Source organism: Orcinus orca, chromosome 5 (assembly GCF_937001465.1).
Source record: "Orcinus orca chromosome 5, mOrcOrc1.1, whole genome shotgun sequence".
Lineage (NCBI taxonomy): Eukaryota > Metazoa > Chordata > Mammalia > Artiodactyla > Delphinidae > Orcinus > Orcinus orca.
In genome coordinates this window covers 12,990,258-13,012,353 of record NC_064563.1, presented here as the reverse complement: position 1 = coordinate 13,012,353, position 22,096 = coordinate 12,990,258, and the positions used below count along the sequence as shown (strand labels likewise).

Sequence of the window (22,096 nt, the reverse complement as noted above, 5' to 3'; positions counted from 1 at the left end):
CAGCCAGGTCACGGGCAAGAGAGAGGACAAGAAAGGCCAACATTCTACGGGTTGTGGGTTGTGGGTCAGCGGGAAGACGCCGGCTCTTTCAGGAACTCGGGTGTCTGAGCATGAGGAGTTGACAATACTTTATTCTTGAGCCCTTCACCCTCCATGAGCTCGGGGTCTGTCTCTGGCTGTGGGGTCTAGGCCATTCCAGGTCCTATCTCTTTGCTTGGAGGCCCAGCAACTGTGAGTGAAGCCGGGGTTAGTCCCCAAGATCACTGTCATATGACAACATATAGGAGTGGTAGTGAGAAAAGCGGAAGAAAACTTCCATTGAAACCAGTCTTCCCAACACTGTAAATCAACTATACTTGAATAAAAAATATATACATTAAAAAAAAATAATTCCTTTGGGCCCATCTGTGTGTGTCAGTAATAAGATGAACTGTGCTTTCAGTGCTGTTTTATGGCCTACCTTTATTACATATAAATATTATGAACATATTTATATACTAATGAAGACAGCATCTATGTCATTATTTTAACTGCTCTAAACTATTCCAGTGTTTGGAAGTGTCAAGACTTATTTAACCAAAGACTATATTGTTGGACAAATTAACTGTTCCTAGTGTTTGGTATTATTATAACAGGGAAGAGCAAAATCTGACTCCATGTTGGATCTGTTTCTTTGACTTTAACCTTTGCTTTTCATTGCTTTTGTTATTATAATCATACATAATGGCCTGCCTCAGGAAACCCTGCCCCTCTGCCTGAATATTAAAGTACCTTTGTTCAGCTCACAGGGAGACAATCTGACCCTACCCACCTGAGAATGGCGGCAGAAAAGAAGAAATTAACACATCCCCTCCCTGATGCTGGCCAAGCCAGGCACAACTAATGGCCTTTTTATTTTACTTCCTCACTTCCTCCCCCTCTCTGTTCTATAAAAGAAACTGGCATCCAGACCCCGAAAGATGGTTTTGGGGGACACCAGTCCTCCATCTTCCCAGTCTGCCGGTTTTCTGAATAAAGTCGTATTCCTTGCCTCAACACCTCATCTCCTGATTTATTGGCCTGTCGTGTGTTGAACAGAGTGAGCTTGGACTTGGTAACATTATAAGAAACTTTTGAAATAAATATCCTGTGAAAAGAAAGAAAGAAAGAAAGAGAGAGAGTGTGAGAGTGTGTGAGAGAGAGAGGGAGAGAAGGAGAGAGGGAGGGAGGGAGGGAGGGAGGGGGAGAGAGAGAGGGAGGGGGAGAGAGAGAGAGAGAGAGAGAGAGAAAAGGAAAGAAAAGAAGAAAGAAAGAAAGAAAAAAGAAAAAGGAAGGAAGGAAGAAAGGGAAGGAAGGGAGGGAGGGAGGAAGGAAAGGAGGAAGGAAGGAAAGGAGGAAGGGAGGAAGGGAAGAAGGAAGAAAGAAAAGAAACCAGTCTTGCTCCACTTCATCAGCTCTTGGTCTACAAGGATGTGTATTATGTACCTAGTTCACCCCATTGTGCTGACAGGTAATGAGGGACAGGGCCTCATCCACACCACCAGCCACAGAGCCAAGGGCACGCCCTGAGTTTCCCAAAGCCCAGCCCCAGCCCACGGGCCAGCTAATGGTTTGCTCTTGAAATTCCTCTTCCTGTGCTCCCAGGTCGGAGCAGCCCCACCCCTGAGGGGTTACAGGTAGCCTGGGCAGGGGGCTCTGGTGGGGCAGGCCACAGAAAAGGTTGAGAAGATGAGGAAGAGGAAACGAGCAGCAGTCCAGGGACCCGCTTGCCCAGGCTCACTTGGACTTGTTGATAGCTCGCTTGAGTTTCTTCTCCAGCTGCCGCATGCGGCCCATGGCCGCATTGTACCTGGCTGCCGTCTCCTTGTGCACCAGCTCGCTCCTTGTCTTGGTCTGCTCCGCCTCCATGACCTTCAAATGACAGCAGAGGTCAGCCCAGCCAAACCCAGAACGGTCCCTTGTTGGGGTATTACTTATGTCATTTAAAAAAACTAGGAATTTGGGATTCCCATATACACACTACTATATATAATGTAGATAAACAAGGACCTACTGTAGAGCACAGGGAACTAAACTCAATATCTTGTAATAACCTATAAGGGAAAAGAATATGAAAAGAATATATATGTATAAAACTGAATCACTGTGCTGTACACCTGAAACTATCACAACATTGTAAATCAACTATACTTCAATAAAATGTTTTTAAAATAAATGAAAAAAAATTATTTGAGGAAATTAGTGGGCAGACTAAGATTAAATGAACTTCCAAAGAGAACAGGATTATTTTTCCCTATTCATCTATTCTGGAAAAATCACGTCAGATCAGATGAAACAGATCGGCTGAGGCAATGAGCAGGAAAGAAGAGAGGGAAAAACAAAAAATCAGAGGGAAAAAAAAAAGAAACATTCTCGGATTCAGTTGACGTCCACTTCTTCTGAGTAGCCACCATGGGTACCTCCTGTTCTCACCTGGGGTCAGGGACTGAGGGGCAGGCAGGCGGCACCAGCGGGAACTCAGACGTCAGGGACCTGGGAGCCCTACAAAGCCAGGTATGTGCGCGTCAGGACGGCAAGGCAATGGTGACCTCAGCTGTTCGGCCCCTTCCCAAATATCCTGAGTTAGCTGGTGGACAAGAATCCAGGATCCAGAGGGTCAAACTGAACAGATTCTGGGGTTTACAAAAATTTGTGACCAGGTGACCAGTCAGTGTTCTGGTGGGAGATTCTGGTTTTAAAAATGAGCTCAAGGGGGCTTCCCTGGTGGCGCAGTGGTTGAGAGTCCACCTGCCGATGCAGGGGACGTGGGTTTGTGCCCCGGTCCGGGAGGATCCCACATGCCACGGAGCAGCTGGGCCCGTGAGCCATGGCCGCTGAGCCTGCGCGTCCGGAGCCTGTGCTCCGCAACGGGAGAGGCCACAACAGTGAGAGGCCCACGTAACACAAAAAAAAAAAAAAAAAAAAAAGAGTTCAAAACCCAACAATCAAGGGCCCTCCATGGCAGCTCAAAGGCACATTCCTAGAAACAGGGACAGTGTTGGTTCTCTCCCCCATCACCTAAAAAGCATCAGAACAAGGCCAGCTGGGAGGAGAGACGATGCAGGAGATAAACAGCAGTTTAGGCCACATCAGCGGCTCACAACTTCCTTCTCATCTTTTACTTACAACTCACCCAGTGTTATGGGATGAACTGGAAAGGCAGCAGTGAGGTGGGGCGAGAGGGCCATGCTTTATTTTACCCAAAGAGCAGCAGGGAGGAGACCCAGCAGGACAGTTGCAGGAGGACACCACCCAGGAGGAAGCCAGCGGTCCATCACCCCCTCCAGGCAACAGCCACAGTCAGCCCGGGGAAGTTTACTTATGCACTTATAATAAGGGGTTTTTTAAGTGTCAGGAAAAATTCTGAAAGACTTCGATATGAGCATAAAATGAGACTGGGTGTCCTGTCCTGTCTGGGTGTCCTGCCCCCTTCCAGGTTATCTCTGCCTTTCGTTGTCTTGGAGCTATTTTATGACCCTGTAAGTTGGGGAAAACTGATAAATGATTCTTACCCCTAGAAATGAAGATTGTGTCCAGTAGAGATGCATTTGATTATTGATTGCCCTGTAAATATTGACCAATTCTGTATCTTGTAAATTCATTTCAGCATTCCTAAACTTCTGTATGAGTGTGTTTTTTGAATTCTCCTTTGAAAGAGCTGTAACATCTTATTAGTTCCATCCTTAATGAGTTAAATAAAATCTTTGACAGGAGAACACTTTATACTTATCAGAGTTCACCCTTTACCTTCTTTAAAATGTATATCTTTTAACAATGTTTTTTTTGTTGTTTTCTGTTTTTTGTTTTTAACAATGGTTTTAATGCTTGAGATACTTTTAAAAACAGAATTAAAACAAAGTCAGAGAATGGAAATAGGGAAGTGAGACAAGCTGGCACATGGTGACAGGCTTGCTAAAATGACCTCTCAGTCAAGACCAAGGGGCTCCGGAGAACCCTTCCCCTTGGCTTCTAACACCAAAGATGTCACAGTGACATAAAATGCACTCGAAACCTCCCCAGCTTGGTCACTTAGGGAAACGGTAGTAACTCTTCAGCCTTGTCTTAAATCTTAATCTTTAAGGATTCACTGGTGTAACCTTTATGAACACACAAAACCCAAGCATATCAGACAGATGAAGGCAACCTATTGTGATCTGTTCCACTGCAAGAGGATTCAATGCAGGGTTCACCTTTAAGGACCAGTCTGAAAGCATTTTAAATAGACGATCTACAAAAGCTCTAATCTGAGGCTACAATACAGAGCATTCCCTGCAAGAAGCAGGGCTCTCACCGACTGCACACAGGCCCTTTGTCTTCCCTGGCCCTTCGTCTGCAAAAGTCTTCCTAAAATTAAACACTTGGAAGGCTGCAAGCACTTGGAGACATTGCCAGCGCAGAGTGAGGCAGCAGCAAGGACGCCGTCCCGATTCACCCCCACCAGTCCATCTACCATCCCCCGTCCCAACCCCCCCGACCCCACGTGCACATAACCCCCTGCTCTCGCAGGAGAGTCTCCACTCCGCTTCCCGCCTCTAGGGAGAAAGTCCCCAAGCAGGTCACCTTGGCTACGTCTCCTAGGTAACCAAGCAGCCCCTGAAACATGGAACCAGCTGTGAACTGTGTGCCCAGGGGTGGGAAAGGAATGTGGGGATAAGGGCGGATGCTGGGAAGGTGGAAGCCACAAATGGAAGCACAACGCAGATGTCCGTGCAGACCTCAAGGTGGCCAGACGCACGTGCAACCCAGCCCTGGGGCGCCAGCGCCCAGACCTCTGCGAAGGCTGGGCTGACAGATAATTGGCCTGGACTCTGGGCCCCTGAACCCCCGATCAGCACCACGCTCTTCAGTTTACCACCAGCATATTCAACTCAGAGCTGCGTACTCTGATTAAGCACCTACTGCGTGCACAGAGCACACTGGAGACCAAACCCGGACCGCCAGCCTCACGGGGCAGACGCCCAGCAGCACCGCGCTACTCAGGCAGCTGGGATCCAGGCTGTCGGGGCCACCGGGCCCAGGGGCGTGGGTGGGGACCGGCAGCAGAGGCTGCGCTGGGGGGCTCAGTGCGGGGTGCTGGGGGAAAGGGCGTGGGCGGGGAAGCACCTAGGGCTGGGGGTGCTTAGCAGAGCCACCTGTCCACCCTCCGCGGGCAGCGCTCAGCTTCCCGCCTCCTTCCCCAGAGCAGGCAGGCTCCCGGAGAAATCACTATCTGGGCACCAACAGCCCTGGGACCCTCTTCCCTAGGGGGACCATGTCCCAGGGCTGACCCACGGGCTCTGTGCTAACCTCTGGGTGCACTGGCCTCTGCGGATTCTAACGACTAAGAAGTCAGCATCCCTGGGGTTCCCAAAACCCAGACACACGCTCCTACCCCGCCCCCCGGGCCGGCTCCAAATGCCCAAGGACTGACCACCCGCTGCTGCCCAATGGGAGGCTTTGAGGCCCCAGGCGTGAGGCCTGAGTGACCAGAACAGCCACAGCACCACGGCCCAGGCAGGCAGCAGGTAGCGGGCCCTGGAGAAAGCATGTGGGGAGGCCACCACTGGTGCTTGGGACCCTGAGAAGCCACAGGCCTCCCCCTGGGTCAGCAGAATAGACAGAATGGGGCCCAGCAGTGCTGACGGGCCCCCTCCCGGGAGCTGCAGGGCAGCCCAGGCCCTCTGCTCACAGCAACACACAGAAGATGCTCAAACAGATACTTCCTACAGGGACACCAACGGGCACTGCCAGCCAGGCTGGGTCCCCTGCCGGCAGAATGAGCTCAACCGACCAGGAGACGTCCAGCCAGCCCGGCTCCTCCGTCTCACATTCAGCTCTCCCAACCTCGAGGCCATCCACCCTCATGCCCAACATCCCGGAGCTAAGAGCAGGGTCCTCCGCTCCCGAGAAGGTGGCTTCACGGTCTCCTCAGATCCTCGGCCCATTCAGGCTGATTTCTGATTCCTCCTGCGGCCCTGGGTACACAGGGCCAAGGAGGTAGCTTCCCAGGGCCTTGGGGGACAGGTGGTACATGCCCACCAGCACAGAAAAGTTGGCCATGTGCATCCCAGGGCTCAGATCCATGCCCCCAGGGCCTTCCTCTCCAGGAGCTGCTGGTCCCTGACAGTTCATGCCTCCCCACACCTCCTCCCTAGAAGGGCTGCTCCGCGGCCAAACCGGGTGAAGCTGGAGGGGCCTCAGCTGCCTAAAGCCCAAGTGGGAGCAGCAGGGACGCCACGTCCCCAGTAAGGCCACTCAAGTGCGTCGTGGCTTCCAAAGCCCTGCTGATCCCAGCTCTGAGTGCAGAACTGTTCCTCTGTCCCTGCCCGGGCACTGCATGTGGCCAGCAAGAGAGACCCCGGGGCTCCAGCGTGGCTCCAAGTGGGGCTGCCCGCTGTCACCCTAAGTCTGAAGGAACAGAAGGGACACACGGATGGCCTCAGGTAAGGAATGTGGGGACCCCAGGGTCCTTCCACTGTGCCTGGGCTAGAGGTCACACAGCCCAAAGCACTGCCACTTCCTCAAGACAGCCTGGACCTTTCTGAGCTCTGCATCTTTCTCTAGACTCTCACGTGGCAGTTTCTTCAGAAGAGGGTGAGATGACGCTCCCTTCTCCTGAAGAAACACGCTTCCTGGAGGATCTAGAAGTCAGCCAAGGTCGGGGACATATTCCAGGCCGTTCACTGTCTTTGTCCAGCAGCGCTCAGGAAGCCGAGCGTGCCAGGCCCGCGTGGCCCCGGGAGCATGCTCAGTCAGAGCGCGGCTCACAGCAAAGCCACACGTGAGCGTCTGTACCATCCGTCACATCCCTGGAGTGTGCCCCCTCCAGGCTGGATTTCTCAGTGACACGGGGACATGGTCGAGGACAGCTCTGCCAAGGGCTCTGTCTCTTGCTAGTGTCAGTTTCCAATTCTGCTTTTCCCCATCAGCAGGTCAAGGAGCAGCATCTGAAGCCCATAAAATGGGGAGGAACCTAGGGAAGAGGAACGGCAGCCCCAGGGTGGAAATCCTGGCCTGTGACCCAGAAAATCTGCTCAGCTGCAGGCGTTACACCCCCATGACTAAGAAACCTTCAGTGACCTCAGTGACAGCACACATCAGATGACCCTCCCCGGGACCTCAGGGGCCCCATGCGATGTCAGGAGGTCCAGGGCCGTTTGGTACAGCCCCACAAGTTGCACACTGCACAACCCCAAGAAGCGCCATTCCCAAAGACTGGTGTGAATGGTGCTTCCGGAGTCATGGGATGTGGAGGTCTTGAGGACGCCTCTCCCGGACTGCCACTCACCATCCACTTATGGTCCCAGGACTTAAAGAGTAGAAGGAAAAAAAAAAAAAAGCAGAAACCCATTTTGTTCTTTTTTAAAGGACAGATTAAGTGATTTCTGAATGATTCTGACTAGCTTGATTTGGGTCTTGTTTGGGGTGGACGAAGGGCAGGAAAGAAAGGCAGGCCTTCAGCTAATTTCTTGCAAGGAGCTACTCTAATTTTTTTTTTTTTCTTGTCCTTTTCATTCTGTCAGGCTGTGGCTTGTAAACTTCCAAGATTTCCAACCTCCCCTTTGGCGTTTCCCCAGTGGACCCAGGAAAGCTGTGTTTGGCTCTCCCAACATCGTGTTCACTAGGTGGCAGGAGGCCCCAGGCCACACAAGCCCGGCCGGGAGCCCGGGGTTCAGGGGAGGTGCTACAGAGTCGACCCGCATTTGACACCAAGTCCAAGCCGTTTGTGTGTCAGGCATTCCATTTAAGGAAGCACAAGGCCATCTTTAATTATCAGGTCCCCCAGGACTTGAGCCACCATGGCAGGAGACATTGAAAAGGTTCTCTTCCAGCCCCGCAGGCGGCCTCTCAGGGAATCCAGACTAGCTCCCACCCCCTACATCACCCTTCATCCAAGGCCTCACCCACCTCCCCACAGCAAACCAGCTGGAGGAGGGGAGGAAAGAGGTGACAAGTCCAGCTATACCCACCACGTCCGATTCTCAGCAATATGGCCAGAGGGCAGATCGTGGGAGCTGGTAAAGGGCCAAACAATGATGCCACCAAACCTAGGAGTCAAAGCCCACTTCCTGTGCATACACTGGTTCCCCAGACCCCAGCCCAGCCCGAAGGCCAGCCTGCGCACCCCCTGTATTCTGGCCTCATCTGCCATGGCCCCCGCTTCTCACCAACTGGCACCCACCCCTGAGTCCAGGCTCCGCAAGTAATCAAGGTCCTCCACCCCAGGCTCCAAACCCAGCCAGTCCCCTGGGACTCAGAGGGAGGGGACTCTGGAGAACGATCGGGTCCCTCGGGAAAGCCCCATCCACAGTCAGGACCGTCAGGGGTGATCTGAACCAGACAAACCTCAAACGACAGGGAAGGGGCAGGTACGCCTGTCACCGGGTGACTGTCATCGCAGAGTACGGCTCAGTCCCACGCCCGCAGAGACCCCATGGAGATGACCGCCTGTGACGCACAACATGCCTGGGGGTCTGCTTCCTCTGCTCGGGGAAACCAGCGGGGAGTCTGGGTCTGATGGGCACCTGCACCCCGAGGCCACAGGATCCCAAGGCGGACGCAAGCCCAGCCCCTCTCCCCAGCCCACGCCCACACGCAGACGCATGCCCCGCTCCCCCCCCCCACCCCCGGCCCACAGGCAGGCTCAAGGCAGAGGCGCGTACCCGGGCGTAAGCCCAGCCCGGCCCTGGTTCCACGGAAACGTTCCGCTGAGACTCATACCCTCTGGGTGGCGTGGTTCAGCATCTCCTGCCAGGCCGAGTCAAACTGCCGCTTGTCATCCTCCAGCAGCCGCTGCTCGGCCAGGGAGATGGTCTCCTTGGCGGCGCGGAGCACCTCGGTGGCCCTCTGGAAGTCCTGCGTGGCTCTCTGAGCTTCCAGCTGCGCCTGCGCGAGAGAGAAACCTCATGAGGCCTCGGACACAGCAGGGGCTCCCGCTGGCTCATCACACCCTCCAGAAGGTGGGCGTCCCGAGGGCCTGGACAAGTCCAGTCCTTCTCTGCCTGGGCAGCCTGGGAACAGGCCGGGCACCTGCAGGTCTGTGTAGATGCTGGATGGGGGAGTGGAGGGTCTTCACAGCCCGGGACCCAACATACCAGATAAACACGCAGGCTCTGGGTCAGAGTTAGAGGCAGCGAACTGGCCCATCCGTGCTGGGTACAGTGTCAACCGTGGCCCTTCAAAGAGATGATCTCATTTGCTAATGAGGCCAAGGGTATCAGTGTCTCCAGCAGCACCCCTGCCCAGACACATGGTTCAGCTCACAGCACGTGAGAATCAGAAAAGCCCCGGAGATTACTGCCCAACAGCGTCATTCTGAGTGGGAACCGTGGCTTCCACAGGCCAGGGCCGTCCCTGAGCTCACGCGGCTGGACCAGACTCCAGCCGCTCCGAGGCCCAGCCTCCCCGTGCCGGTGACCCTGCGGGACAGGCCCCCACTCAAATCACACGCGCCGACACCTGCGATGGGTAGGGGGAAGGCCCTGATCGTCACGATGCTGTCCCTGCTTTCAGGGAACTTCAAGTGGGAGAATCAACAGAAGCGGCAGCAGAGCCCCGTTAGCCTGGACTATCGGGAACATGAAACGTCACTGATCCAAACTGAGTGTAAAACACCCCACATTTTAAAGTCTTAGAACAAAAAGAGAATAGCGATCTCCTTTATAATGACCAGGTTGATTATATGATGAAATGACAATATTTTGTACCTAAGGGGTTAAAATAGATTATTTCAAACTAATTCCACCTGCTATTTTTAAATCTTTTACTGGGACTAGAAAATTGTAAGTCACATAGTTGACTCGCATTCTGTTGTTTCCATTCAGTAGAAACGCATCCCCCAGGAGTGGGCCATGAGGTTGCACCAGAAATTTGCAGCAAATCCTTGTCACTGCTCTCAGCAGGCCCACCCTGAACTCCCCGCCAGGGTTCAGGCCAGCCACTGCCAGATGCTGGGCCGCTGCAGCCTCCCACTCACCCCTGGCTAACCGGATCCCTCAGTCAGTTGCATAAACTGGGGCACACCCCCGAGGCAGTCCCTGGGATCCAGGGGGTGGGTGGAACATCTGGGCCCACACCCATTCCCAGAGTGAGTCTCACATGACTGAGAGGAAGTCTTCAGATACCACAGGCCAAGGACACTTTTCAAAGGCAGTTGAGAGGAACAAAATCAGACTTGGAGCCCATCAGCCCCCAGGGTGAGGGACAGCTGTGTGACCCCTCGGTGCCCCCTCCATCTTTTTGATCGTGTAACTGCGGGTCACACCCGACCCGACCCTTAGGTAACAACTACCTGGTCAGGGAGCCGAACTGGGGAGGGAGTGGACATTCAGAAGTACCAGAGGGAGGGGACACGAAGGAGAAATTTCTTCCCATGGAGGGAATCCAGGACGGCTTCTTAAATGAGGATGATCCCGAACTGAGGGCTGGAGATGGGGATGATCTGAAAATGCGGGTTGGTGGGGGGCCTGGAGGAAGCAGAGTTATGAAACAGTGTCTGTAGGAGGCTTGACAAAGGCTCCCATCAAGGTTTCAAAAGGGAGTCAAGGGCTTCCCTGGTGGCACGGATTCGTGCCCCGGTCCAGGAAGATCCCACATGCTGCGGAGCAGCTGGGCCCGTGAGCCATGGCCGCTGAGCCTGAGCGTCTGGAGCCTGTGCTCCTCAACGGGAGAGGCCACAACGGTGAGAGGCCCGCGTACTGCAAAAAAAAAAAAAAAAAGAAAAGAAAAGGGAGTCAAGAACAGAGGCTGTGAATGAATGCCAGGCTAAAGCTTCCACCAGGGGACCTGCCTGCTGCAGACCCACTGTGTGGCCCTGGGACCACACAGGTGTGCCTCAGGGACACAGTGGGGACCAGGGGCCGCCCTCTAGGACAAACCACTGAGAAGACAGCACCACCTGCTGTCAGCAGCACACTCACTGCTCCAGAGCCCGAGCTCCAGGTCCACCGTGCTTCTCCAGTGTGAGGACAGCCCTCGGGGGCCCTCCACCTGCCCAGACGTGCTGGAGGGCACCTGGCACTGAGAAGCCGCCCCATGCTGAACCACAGACCACCTAGAGGCTTCAAACCAGGACCATCAGACCATAATTAACCCCACAGGATTCTAACATTTTCTAAGAAGGGATCTGTGTTTAAGGAAATTTTAGTATTTCAATTCAGCCACGTCTCCCTGCCTGAGTAATGAAGCTTTTCTTTCTTCAGACAAGCCAAAAACAGATGCCCTCATGGGAACCTTCTGAAATGTGGCTGCCGTGACCCAGACCCAGCCCCTCCTGACCCGCTGCTATGCATCTGCTGTGTTCCAAATAAGAGAACCAGATCCCTACAAAGAGGGAGAAGAGGATGCCCATCTGAAGTGCCCTGTAGAGCATGCTCTCTTTTGAGTCCCTGGGGAGTTTCTGAAGTTTCCTCAAGGCTCTGTCCCTCTTGTGGTATCAGAAATGTGCTTTCCTTGTCATATTGTGGATCCTGCTAATATGAGGGTGTGGTATACATTTAACCCAGATGGCATCTCTCCATCACTTATCCCCTCACTCATTCATTCATTCAAGTAAGTGCTGGACACGTGTTCTATACTCACTGTCTATTCACTGCATCCTTCTGGGAAATAGAGCCCCCATGTCTCCAGGTGAGGCAATGTCCCAGCTAAAACCTACTTCCCAGCTGTCGCTAACTTTTAGCTAATGAGATGTAAATAGATATTGAGTGAGGCTTGTACCCCTGTTACTAACCTTGTTGCTAACTTTTAGCTAGTACTCCTCTTACTAACTTTTAGCTAACGAGATATAAATAGATACTGAGCGAGACTTTCAGGAGAGCTCCTTTGTCTTTCCATCTGTGATATTAATATGACAGCTGGTGCTTCAACAGCCTTTTTGGATCATGAGGCAACTCTCTTAAGGATGAAGGAACAGTAAATTAGGTCCCTGCCCTGAACTGACTTTTTACATGACAGAGAAAATAAAGTCTCATATTCAAGCCAGTGTTATTTGGGGGTTTTCTGTTATGTTCCGCCAAATCTAAACCTAAATGATAACACATCTTCCCCTCCACACAGCTGGGCTATTCTGTAAACCTGACAGATGTGATTATAGCAGCCCGCATAGCCTGGTCAGATCTCCCTCAACTTCTTTCAGGCTGCTCAGAGCCTAGTTTATAACTGTTAAGCCCAAGGAAACAACTTTGGGGCTTCCTAAAGAACCCCAAAGCACATGGCCTGTTTGTAAGGCATTTCATAAAACATTTTCTAAACCCACACACACAAGGAAGGACCAGGCGGGTGCACACAATGTGGGGAGGGGAGCATGCCATCGCCCACCCCCAGCAGGACACGAGCCGCTGGACATTGATGAGGCATCTCCTGGGCGCTGAGTTCTGGGGAGGAGGGGTTCACACCAACATAAAGGGTTCCAACTCAGTCGGGTAAACAGACACGTTCATTACAAACTCCAATTCAACACAGACAGTGACAAGGGACCGGTGTAAAGCACATGGGAATGTTGGAAAGAGAGAGTGATTAGTCCAAGGTTTCTTAGGGGAGAGTTCTCGAAGCAGAGGGTGTCAGGCACCAGGCACCGTGGAGCACAGGAGGCATCCAAGAGCTCACACCCATGTCTAACCGAGGAGGCTTAACTCAGAGACTACTTCCCAGCCTCCTAACAGGAACAAGTGACCTCGAAAATCAGAAGCCAACTTAGAGTCCAAGAAAAGAGCAGGCTGTATCTGGCTCTCACCATCATATGAAAGATGATACCTAGAAATGTTTAGCCCAGCCAACTAGGTTTTACCTTCAAACTCCAACAAAGTACCCAGGCCCTGGTATTAATACATTATCTGAATAAGGGCCCTACACTCCCGGGCTCCCCAAGTGCGCACACGGCCCAGCGGGGCTCACGCACGGCAGGGAAACCCAGTTAGCAAACCAGAGAGCTGAGGCCTGCCCGACACAGCGCTGAGGAGGAGATGTTAGCAGAACCAGGCTGGCGCTGTACAATGCAACACAGGAAAAAGGTGAAATATCTTCATGACTCGTGAACACTAATGGCTTTCACGGAAACAGCGCTATGGGGAGAGTGTTAAAAGGCTGCTTGTGAATGGATTTGATAAGTGGGTTCCCACGGTGTCATCAACAAAGGGGGAGAGGGTGGAGAGGCCGGCCACTGTCGAGGCCATGGCCATGGCCTTCACTCCACTCCACGCCAGCCCACAATCGGCCTCAGGAAGGAACAAAAGCACCCGGATGTTTGCGCTGGTTGCAACAGAGGTAGAAAGTGGAAGGAGGTTTGCAGGCCATCCAGTTCAACCCTCATTTTTCAAAGGAGGGCCCAGAGAAGCAAGGCCACCTGTTAAATATCACACAGCTACTTGGTAGCTGGCCAGAGCCAGGAAACCAGAGCCCCCAACCCTTGGTGGGGCTATTTCTGCTCTACAACAAGGCGCCTGCAAACTGGGTAACATTGCCAATGACATGATCGTGGGGCAAGTGGACAGTCTACCCATAAATACTACACAGCCAGAGGAGCTGTTGAGGGACCAAAGACCAGATAGCGGCTCAAACTGTGCAGGACTGCACCCCTACCTGGGATTCACACCAGCCAGTGAGCTGCAGAAACTGAAAAAGAGTAGGGGTTGTGTCACTCGGCTGCCCAAAGCCATGCTCTAGCTAGGGGTAGCTCCAGATCACGCAGAAAGCCTGCAAGACGAGACTAACCCAGTACCTGACTCCTAACAAACCCTAAGTGTGGATTTAGATGATTACAAAGAAAATCATAGCAGCTACTGTTGGAGCATTTATTCTGAGTATAATACATAATAAGGCGTTCTGGGACACATCTCATTTAGATCTCATAATTACCCTGTGAGGTCGTCCAAGTGTCATCCCTAATTTAGAAAGGAGACCAAGGTCAGAAAGGTTAAAGAAGTTGCCCAAGGTTACACAGATAGCAAGGGTGGGTCCAGATTAAAACCCTGACCCAGTGCCTCTCTGCTAAGCTTCTACCAAATACCACCCACTGGGCTACACACTTCTGACCAAGAGGTGCTGGTCAAGTGAGCCTCTCACTGTTGTGGCCTCTCCCGTTGCGGAGCACAGGCCCCGGACGCGCAGGCTCAGCGGCCACGGCTCACGGGCCTAGCCACTCTGCGGCACGTGGGACCTTCCCGGACCGGGGCACGAACCCGTGTCCCCTGCATCGGCAGGCGGACACTCAACCACTGCGCCACCAGAGAAGCCCTTTTTTTTTCTTACTTATTTGTTTGTTTATTTATATTTATTTATTTTTGGCTGAATTGGGTCTTTGTTGCTGCGTGCAGGGTTTTTCTAGTTGCAGCGAGTGGGGGCTGCTCTTCATTGCGGTGCGCGGGCTTCTCATTGCGGTGGCTTCTCTCGTTGCAGAGGACGGGCTCTAGGTACGCGGGCTTCACGGGCTCAGTAGTTGTGGCTCGTGGGTTCTACAGCGTAGGCTCAGTAGTTGTGGCGCACAGGCTTAGTTGCTCCGCGGCATGTGGGATCTTCCCAGACCAGGGCTCGAACCCATGTCTCCTGCATTGGCAGGAGGATTCTTAACCACTGTGCCACCAGGGAAGCCCAAGCGAGGTCCCTCTTACTTCTCCTCCCTAATCACAGGGCCACACTGGCCACTGCTAAATAGATGGGGACAGGTAGGGGGTTTGCAGGGAGAAAAGATGTCAGCCACCAAGGAGACCACGTTTCCCTTCCACAGAGTGCGAGTGAGGGGGGTAAGGGATGTGGGATCCCCGGTGTAAGAGCTGAGCGCTTTCCCAGTCAGGAGCCGGGGAGCAGATGGTGGGGTCTGTAGAGGCTGATGCTGAAAGCTCTCTGAGCGTGACCTCTCCTGCACCCCGACCCTGTTCCCTCACCTGCTCTTGGCAACAACTCGGACCCCACTCCCAGGGGAGCATGGGGCAGTCACAATTTCTCTTCTATCCAAACCACACTCCCATTCAGGTCAGAGGCCTCTGGATGGCTTTCCCTATTCGCTATGAACGCCTTTAGCACTTGACACCCAAAGGGATTCTCTGGGTTTACTTAGGAACCAATGGGCTCCATCTGCACCCACCTCCCAGTGCTCGATGGGAACAATCACGGATCAACAAGAGGCTTCCGGAAACCTCGGGACACCTGGGCGTGAAATGAACATAGGGTGCCCCACTGCCTCCTGAAGAGGATCAGAAAGTCACCAGCCTGGGGAGAGCAGAGGCCGTCCAGAGCGTGAGGGCAGCAACGGCCCTTCGGGGGCCATGGGCCTCAGAGCACCACAGGGAGGCCCGCCTTCTATGGCCCGAGAACTCTGGCTGGGATGACCCCACCCCACAGGAGAGCAGGACGAGGTCAAGGTGCCTGCTGCACTGGACATCCACTGGGGGGAAGCCCCCTGTCCTTGCCTGTTTAAAAAAAAAGATACAATTTTGTCCTTGCCCCTTTACAGTGACTGTTGCATGTGCTGCTGGGAGAATCCATCCCCCAGCTACAAGCTCATGAAGAAAAGCCACAGATGCCTCTCTGAGCCTTCTCAGGAAGATCAAAGATCCCCAGCGAGGGAGGGATATCAGGATGAACATCAAAGTGGGCGGGAGATGGGTCCTGTGTTCTCAGTTTCACTCAAGCTCTCGTTGTCCGCCAGTGTTCCGAGCAATCCCAGGGATGGGAAGTTGCCAGAGTCTGAGACTTTCAATTCTGAAAACTTCCTCCTTCCACGCCCTTTCAAGCCTGTCTGAGGTTAATGGAAGAATGGCCAGAGATGGGCATCCGCCACCTTGACCCTGAGGATGTTCCGGACACAAACATTTTAATCAGAAGCATTTTCTGGAGAGAATGCCAAGAAGTCCATTTAGTTCCTTGATTATTTTTCATATCCAGTGTTCCTAATTATTTCATTTATATTTAGTCAAAATTATTTTCATTAGGATCAGTTCTTTTCCATTTCAAATCAATTTGAGCCATTGAGTAGTTTCATCCACAAACTTTACTCATTATACAGCCTATGCCATGGAGTTTTCCGTTATTTCTGTCAAACTCAATTTTCCTGGACCAATTTTTTGCAGATCTAAAAATGTGTTGAACATATAGGACATCAATTTTTAATCAGTCCCAAATGTTACCATGTACAGTTTGAGCCGTTATCAGTTAATATTAAACTGTATAATATAAAACATATTAAACAATATATATTACAAATTACTTGAAAGATCCATGGTGCGTATTTCTCATTAGAGAAATACGAGGAAGCCGTGAGCAGTCTTAAGAGACATCATACAGGGCCTGCAGCTGGTTTAGTGGAAGGCTCATCAATAAATCAGAATGTCAAGAGTCCCAAGGGATGAGAAAACATCAAGGTCAAATAGTTTTGCTCTGTCCTGGGGTTAAAGATGAGCTGTTTAAAAACAAAAATTAAAAAGCTTTTATCTGCTTCAAAATAATACAGAAGTGAGAGCTGGGGCGGTCAGGGTGTAGGAAGGTAAAGACAAAACAAGACTGGCCAATGGGTTAGTGATTACAGAAGCTGTGTGAAGGGTATATAGGGCTCCACTACACTACTTTGTATATATGTGAAATTTCCAATAATAAAAAGTAAAGAAAAAAATGATTCTCATTTGCAATTACCTACTTACTATTCTCTAGATCTGCAGTGTCTTATGCAGGAGCCACTGGCCACAGGTGGCTGTTTACATTTAATTACAATGAAATAAATTAGGTTTTCAGTTACTTGGTTGTACCAGTCATATTTCAAGGGCTCAGGAGTCACATGTGACTGGTGGTCCCACACTGGACAGTGCAGACACAGAACATTTCCAGCATCACAGGAAGTTCTACTGGACAGGCTGGCCTAGACACTGGCCAACAATGAATGAAGGCTGGTGGAAGGTCTCAGCTACCATCCACAATCTCTGGTTTGTGTTCATCAAAACAGCATCTTCATGCTCATCGTTGCTAATTATCAGAGAAATGCAAATCAAAACTACCGTGAGGCACCACCTCACGCCAATCAGAATGGCCATCATTAAGAACTCTACAAATAACAAACTCTGGAGAGGGTATGGAGAAAAGAGAACCCTCCTACACTGTCGGTGGGAATATAAACTGGTGCAGCTATTATGGAGAACAGTATGGAGGTTCCTCAAAAAACTAAAAATAGAGGCACCATATGACCCGGCAATCCCACTACTGGGCATATACCCAGAGAAAACCGTAATTCAAAAAGACACATGCACCCCTATGTTTATTGCAGCACTGTTTGCAATAGCCAAGACATGGAACAACCTAAATGTCCATTGACAGAGGAATGGATAAAGAAGATGTGGTACATATATTCAATGGAATATTACTCAGCCATTAAAAAGAATGAAATAATGCCATTTGCAGCAATGTGAATGGACCTGGAGATTATCATATCAAGTGAAGTACATCAGAAAGAGAAAGACAAATACCATGTGATATCACTTGTATGTGGAATCTAAAATACGACACAAATAAACTTATTTACAAAACAGAAACAGACTCACTGACAGAGAACGGACTTGTGGTTGCCTAGGAGGAGGAGGGTGGGGGAGGGATGGATTGGGAGTTTGGGGTTAGCAGATGCAAACTATTACATGTAGAATGGATAAACAACAAGGTCCTACTGTATAGCACAGGGAAGTATATTCAATATCCTGTGATAAACCATAATGGAAAAGAGCATGAAAAAGAATGTATACGTATGTGTAACTGAATCATTTTGCTGTAGAGCAGAAATTAACAATGCTGTAAATCAACTATACTTCAATAAAATAAAAAAATTTTTTTAAAGCAGCATTTTTGTTCCTGCTCTTTTTTATAAATAATCATACAGTTAAAAACCTGTCATAAAGGAACCCTAGAGGCACACTGTGGTGAGACCCTGGGTGCGGGGAAGGCCCAGCCACTCAATAGGGTGCTATGACCCAGTTTCTGGCAGGACAATTCCCACTTCCCCTGGTCATCCAGGGCCCCAGAGTGACCAGGGCTGGGTGTGACTCAGGGGTTTCGGTTGGGGGCTTTGGGGAGGTTCATCTGGGATGGAGCCCACCTTGCTTGTCTCCTGTGTGAGCCATCAGCCTGTGCCTGACCTCTGGGCCCAGCACGCACGTCCACACCACACCCGGGGGCTTCCCGCTTCACTCACCTGCCGCTTGTCCCTTGGCCTCAGGTGGGCACCATCTGCCTCACTACAGACGGTCCCCGGTCCAGCCAAGAGCTGCTGGCAGGAGGGAGGGCATGGGGTTCTTAGCCCAAGTCAGCAGGTCAGGGCTGGCCAGCCGCTGCCGTCTCTGACCTTCACACTCGGCTCCCCCTGCACGAGCACTGTGGCTCACCCAGCCTGCCAGCCACGCGTGGTGGGGTCTCCGAGAACGGCACATCCCACACGGGCCCCCAAACCAAATGCTTGCTGCCGCTGCTGGGACCCAACAGATGCCGAGCCTCTCTCTGCGCCCCCCTCCCCAGCCAGAAAAGTGCCTCCACATCCACCCCCCGGGCTCCCTCTTGCTCCCATGCTCACGTGGCTGGGCTCCAAGCTGGCACGAGTCGGTCCAGGGCAAGCCTGAGGCAGGGGACGGTGCCCAAGGCCAAGGCCCTCGTGACCCAGCAGCACGCCGGGAGCTACCACCAGGCCCAGACCCCTGGCCCACGGGGGTCTAATCACAGTCTTTGTGCTCGAGGAGACAGAAACAACGGAGACCAACCATTTTGTTTTACAGAAGCGAAATCAAGAGTCTAAGAAGTAAACTGGTCTGCTCAAAGGGCCAAGTCACATACCACCTCTAACTTCCTCAAATACGCGCTCACTTGGCGAGCCTCTCTGCTGTGGAGGGTTCCCCAGACTCAGCAGGGCTGTACCTTCCTCCCCGCAAATCCTCCCCTTTATTTCTATCTCTGCCTTGTCCCCAAACCGCGCCCCCCGCCCCCCCCCACCCCCAGGTCATTCCCAGGACACAGGAAGCACAGCATCTCCAAGTCTAGGGGTCAGAAAGACACAGGCACCCATCAGGGAAGCTTCCCTGGAAAAGAGTGCAGACCCCGGGCACAACAGGGTGCCCGACCATGGCCCGAGGTTTTGAGGGAGGGGAGGGGGCTGCTTTGCGTGGGCAGAGCCCCGGGCTCTGTAATTATGCCTCATGATGGCCCTTCACAGCTCATGAGTGGCTGCTGGCTTCCCATGGGGAAGAGGGAGCGTGGGAGACGAGAGGTGGATGAAGAATCGGGATGCCAGGATGAGTAACGGCATCTCCCTCCGCTCAGCCACAGCCAGAGTCTCGCACCCGAAGACAGCAGCTGCCTTGGCAGAGCTCTGTCCCTGCTCTCACCTACTACTCCTCTCCTTTCTCTCCGGCGGGGAGCCAGGTGGCTGGCTGGCCCTCAGCCCGTTCTGCCTCTGTGGGCACAGCCCTCCCTCTACCTGGGGATTGTGAGGGAGCTGCCAACATCTCCAGGGCCTGCTCTCCAGAAGGCAGGCCCACCGGGACCACGTGGACAAACACCCCCCTTGCAGCTCTCCAATCCCAGGGCCCCCGGTTCTAAACACACCATAGTGCTGACGAAAGAAACCTTCCCCTGCCCTGCACAGAACTGGCACTGATCGCCTGGCACAGCTGGGCCGCTGTGAGGCACCGTCCTGCGTCCAAAGAACTGAGAGCACCAGGGTACACTCCCAGCACCAACAATGACCATTGTTCTTGGGTCTTCAACCTTGAACAAGTCACTGGATGTCTCAGACTGGAGGTGAAAGGACAAGGCCTCTCTTATCTCCCAGGGAGCCTGGTTCCCAGTACAGAAGACATGTAATTACAGCAGGATTTTTGAGGCCGCAGTCTGGAACGCAGCGTCTGGCTTAGACATGTGCAAACAGTCCATCAGCAGGTGAGTTTACCACTGGGCTAGTTTGCTTTTGCTGTCATCTTTATTGTATATATTTGGAAATATTCCATAATAAAAAGCTTACAAAATTGCTTCTTGATGCACTTCTTAATCAGCTTTTACTTTGCTATTTATCTACCACATAGTTCTTTCCTCACACTCAAAATTATGTCACTGGGTTGAGTAAGGGCATCACGTGAGGGAAAAGGAGAGGCCCACACTATTTATCAAATCAAAATATAACCGCTGTTTCTAGTCAAATGTTTTAAACTGATCATAAGAAAAATACATTGTTCAAACAGCCAGGGAAATCTGAAAAAGGACTGGGCATGAGATGATACAAAAAGAACTGTTATTCATTTTGTTAGGTGTGAAAATGTGATCTTTTAAAGGTTCTTATCTGTTAGAGATAAACACTTAAGTATTTATGGGTAAAGTGATATGGTATCTGTGAACAGCTATACCATTAAAACTGGGGACAGTGGGGAACATAGGATTGCAAGATGTTGCTGCTGGTGATGGGTGCCTGGGGTTCACTGATAGTCTCTCTACTTCCGTGCACACTTGAAACATTCCATAATAAAACGTGGTAAAGAAATGTTTTTTGAAGGCTTTGGTTCATCGGTTATCACTTTTGCTATTTACCTGCCACCTAATCACAAAACTCAAGAAAATGCTACTCACTGAAAGATTAGGGAAACCAAAGGTATTTTGTCAAAGGTGCTCCTCACTGAAGGCAAAATTTAAGCTAAATAAATAAAATAAATAAAAATTTAAAAAATAAAACGCCTGTAGGATTGCCAATGAGGGGAGGTAAAGAGCCCAAATTTTAGCCAAGCCTGAGACAGGTTTACAAGACCGGAAAGGCTCCTGACCCTTCGAAACCCACCTTGCCCATGTGGGCAACTTACCAAAAATGTGGTGGCGTCCAACACTGCCCCGCCCCCGCCATCCTGTTAGTGGGCAAACCACTCTGGCTGTCCAGAATTTCTCATCTCTAGTCTTGATCTCTTCTGCTGTGATTTAAAACCCTCCCTCGCAGAGACGGGGGGAGGGGGGAGGGCACCCACTTAACAATGACAAAGCATGTTATCAGCACAAAGCACTTCCAAGGAGGGCAGAAACCAAACTGCAGAAACCTGGGTAAGCCCTGCCCTGCCCTGCACCTCACTTCTACTGCCGACAGGATAAAAGGAACCAGGTCAAGGGTGTTTATTCAACTCCTGCTGTACCAGTATTCACCTACGGAATCTAGCCTATAGCCCTGTTGGTAAGTATTGCTGTACCCATTTGAAACCCAAAGAAACGGAGGTCAAGGAACTGATCCAAGGTCACACGGCTAGAAAGAAAGGAGACCGAAGTAACCTAAATGTCCATCAACAGATGAATGGTTAAAGAAGATGTGGTATATATATATGCAATGGAATATTACTCAGCCATAAAAAAGAATGAAGTACCATTTGCAGCAACATGGATGGACCTAGAGATTATCATATTAAGTCAGGTAAGCCAGACACAGAAAGACAAATACCATGATATCACTTACATGTGGAATCTAAAAAATGATACAAATGAACTTAGTTACAAAACAGAAACAGACACATAGACATAGAAAACAAATTTATGGTTACCAAAGGGGAAAGAGGGGAGGGAGGGACAAATTAGGAGTTTGGGATTAACAGATATAGACTACGTATAAAATACACAACAAGGACCTACTGTATAGCACAGGGAACTATATTCAATACCTTGTAATAACCTATAAGGGAAAAGAATCTCAAAAAGAATATCTATATACACAGATATATGTATCACTGAACCACTATGCTGTATACCTGAAACTAACATGACATTGTAAATCAACTATACAAGAAAGGGAGGGAGGGAGAGAGGGAGGGAGGGAGGGAGGGAGGGAGGGAGGGAGACAGACAGACAGACAGACCAGGCTCGGACCCAGGTCCCATGACTGCAGTGCCCTAGAAAAGGAAAAGCACCAGCACAGGCCCCGTATTACTCCACTTGTCCAGCAGGGAGGCTGACAAGACCCATGTCTCTAGACCCTGATGAGAAACCCAGAACCCACCGGGCCACCCTCAGTTTGACAAACTGTCTCTACAACGCCATCTGCACATTCACTTTGCCCAGCCCTCTGGCCAAGACATTCTCTCTGTAGAGCATCCAAAGCTGGACAAGTCCCGGCCAACCT

General features: G+C 51.3%; 1 protein-coding gene across 2 annotated transcripts in view; it reads right to left on the bottom strand.

Annotated features, from left to right (window-relative positions):
* SH3BP5 (SH3 domain binding protein 5) overlaps positions 1–22,096 on the bottom strand; it is a 78,585-nt gene that overhangs the window by 5,167 nt on the left and 51,322 nt on the right. For both annotated transcript variants that reach the window (XM_004271948.4, XM_049710201.1), the window contains exons 4-5: positions 8,719–8,883; positions 1,760–1,890 (exon numbers count right to left, since the gene is read on the bottom strand). In XM_004271948.4, the coding sequence (XP_004271996.1) occupies positions 1,760–1,890; positions 8,719–8,883 (296 nt within the window). The remainder of the gene's footprint in view (positions 1–1,759; positions 1,891–8,718; positions 8,884–22,096) is intronic.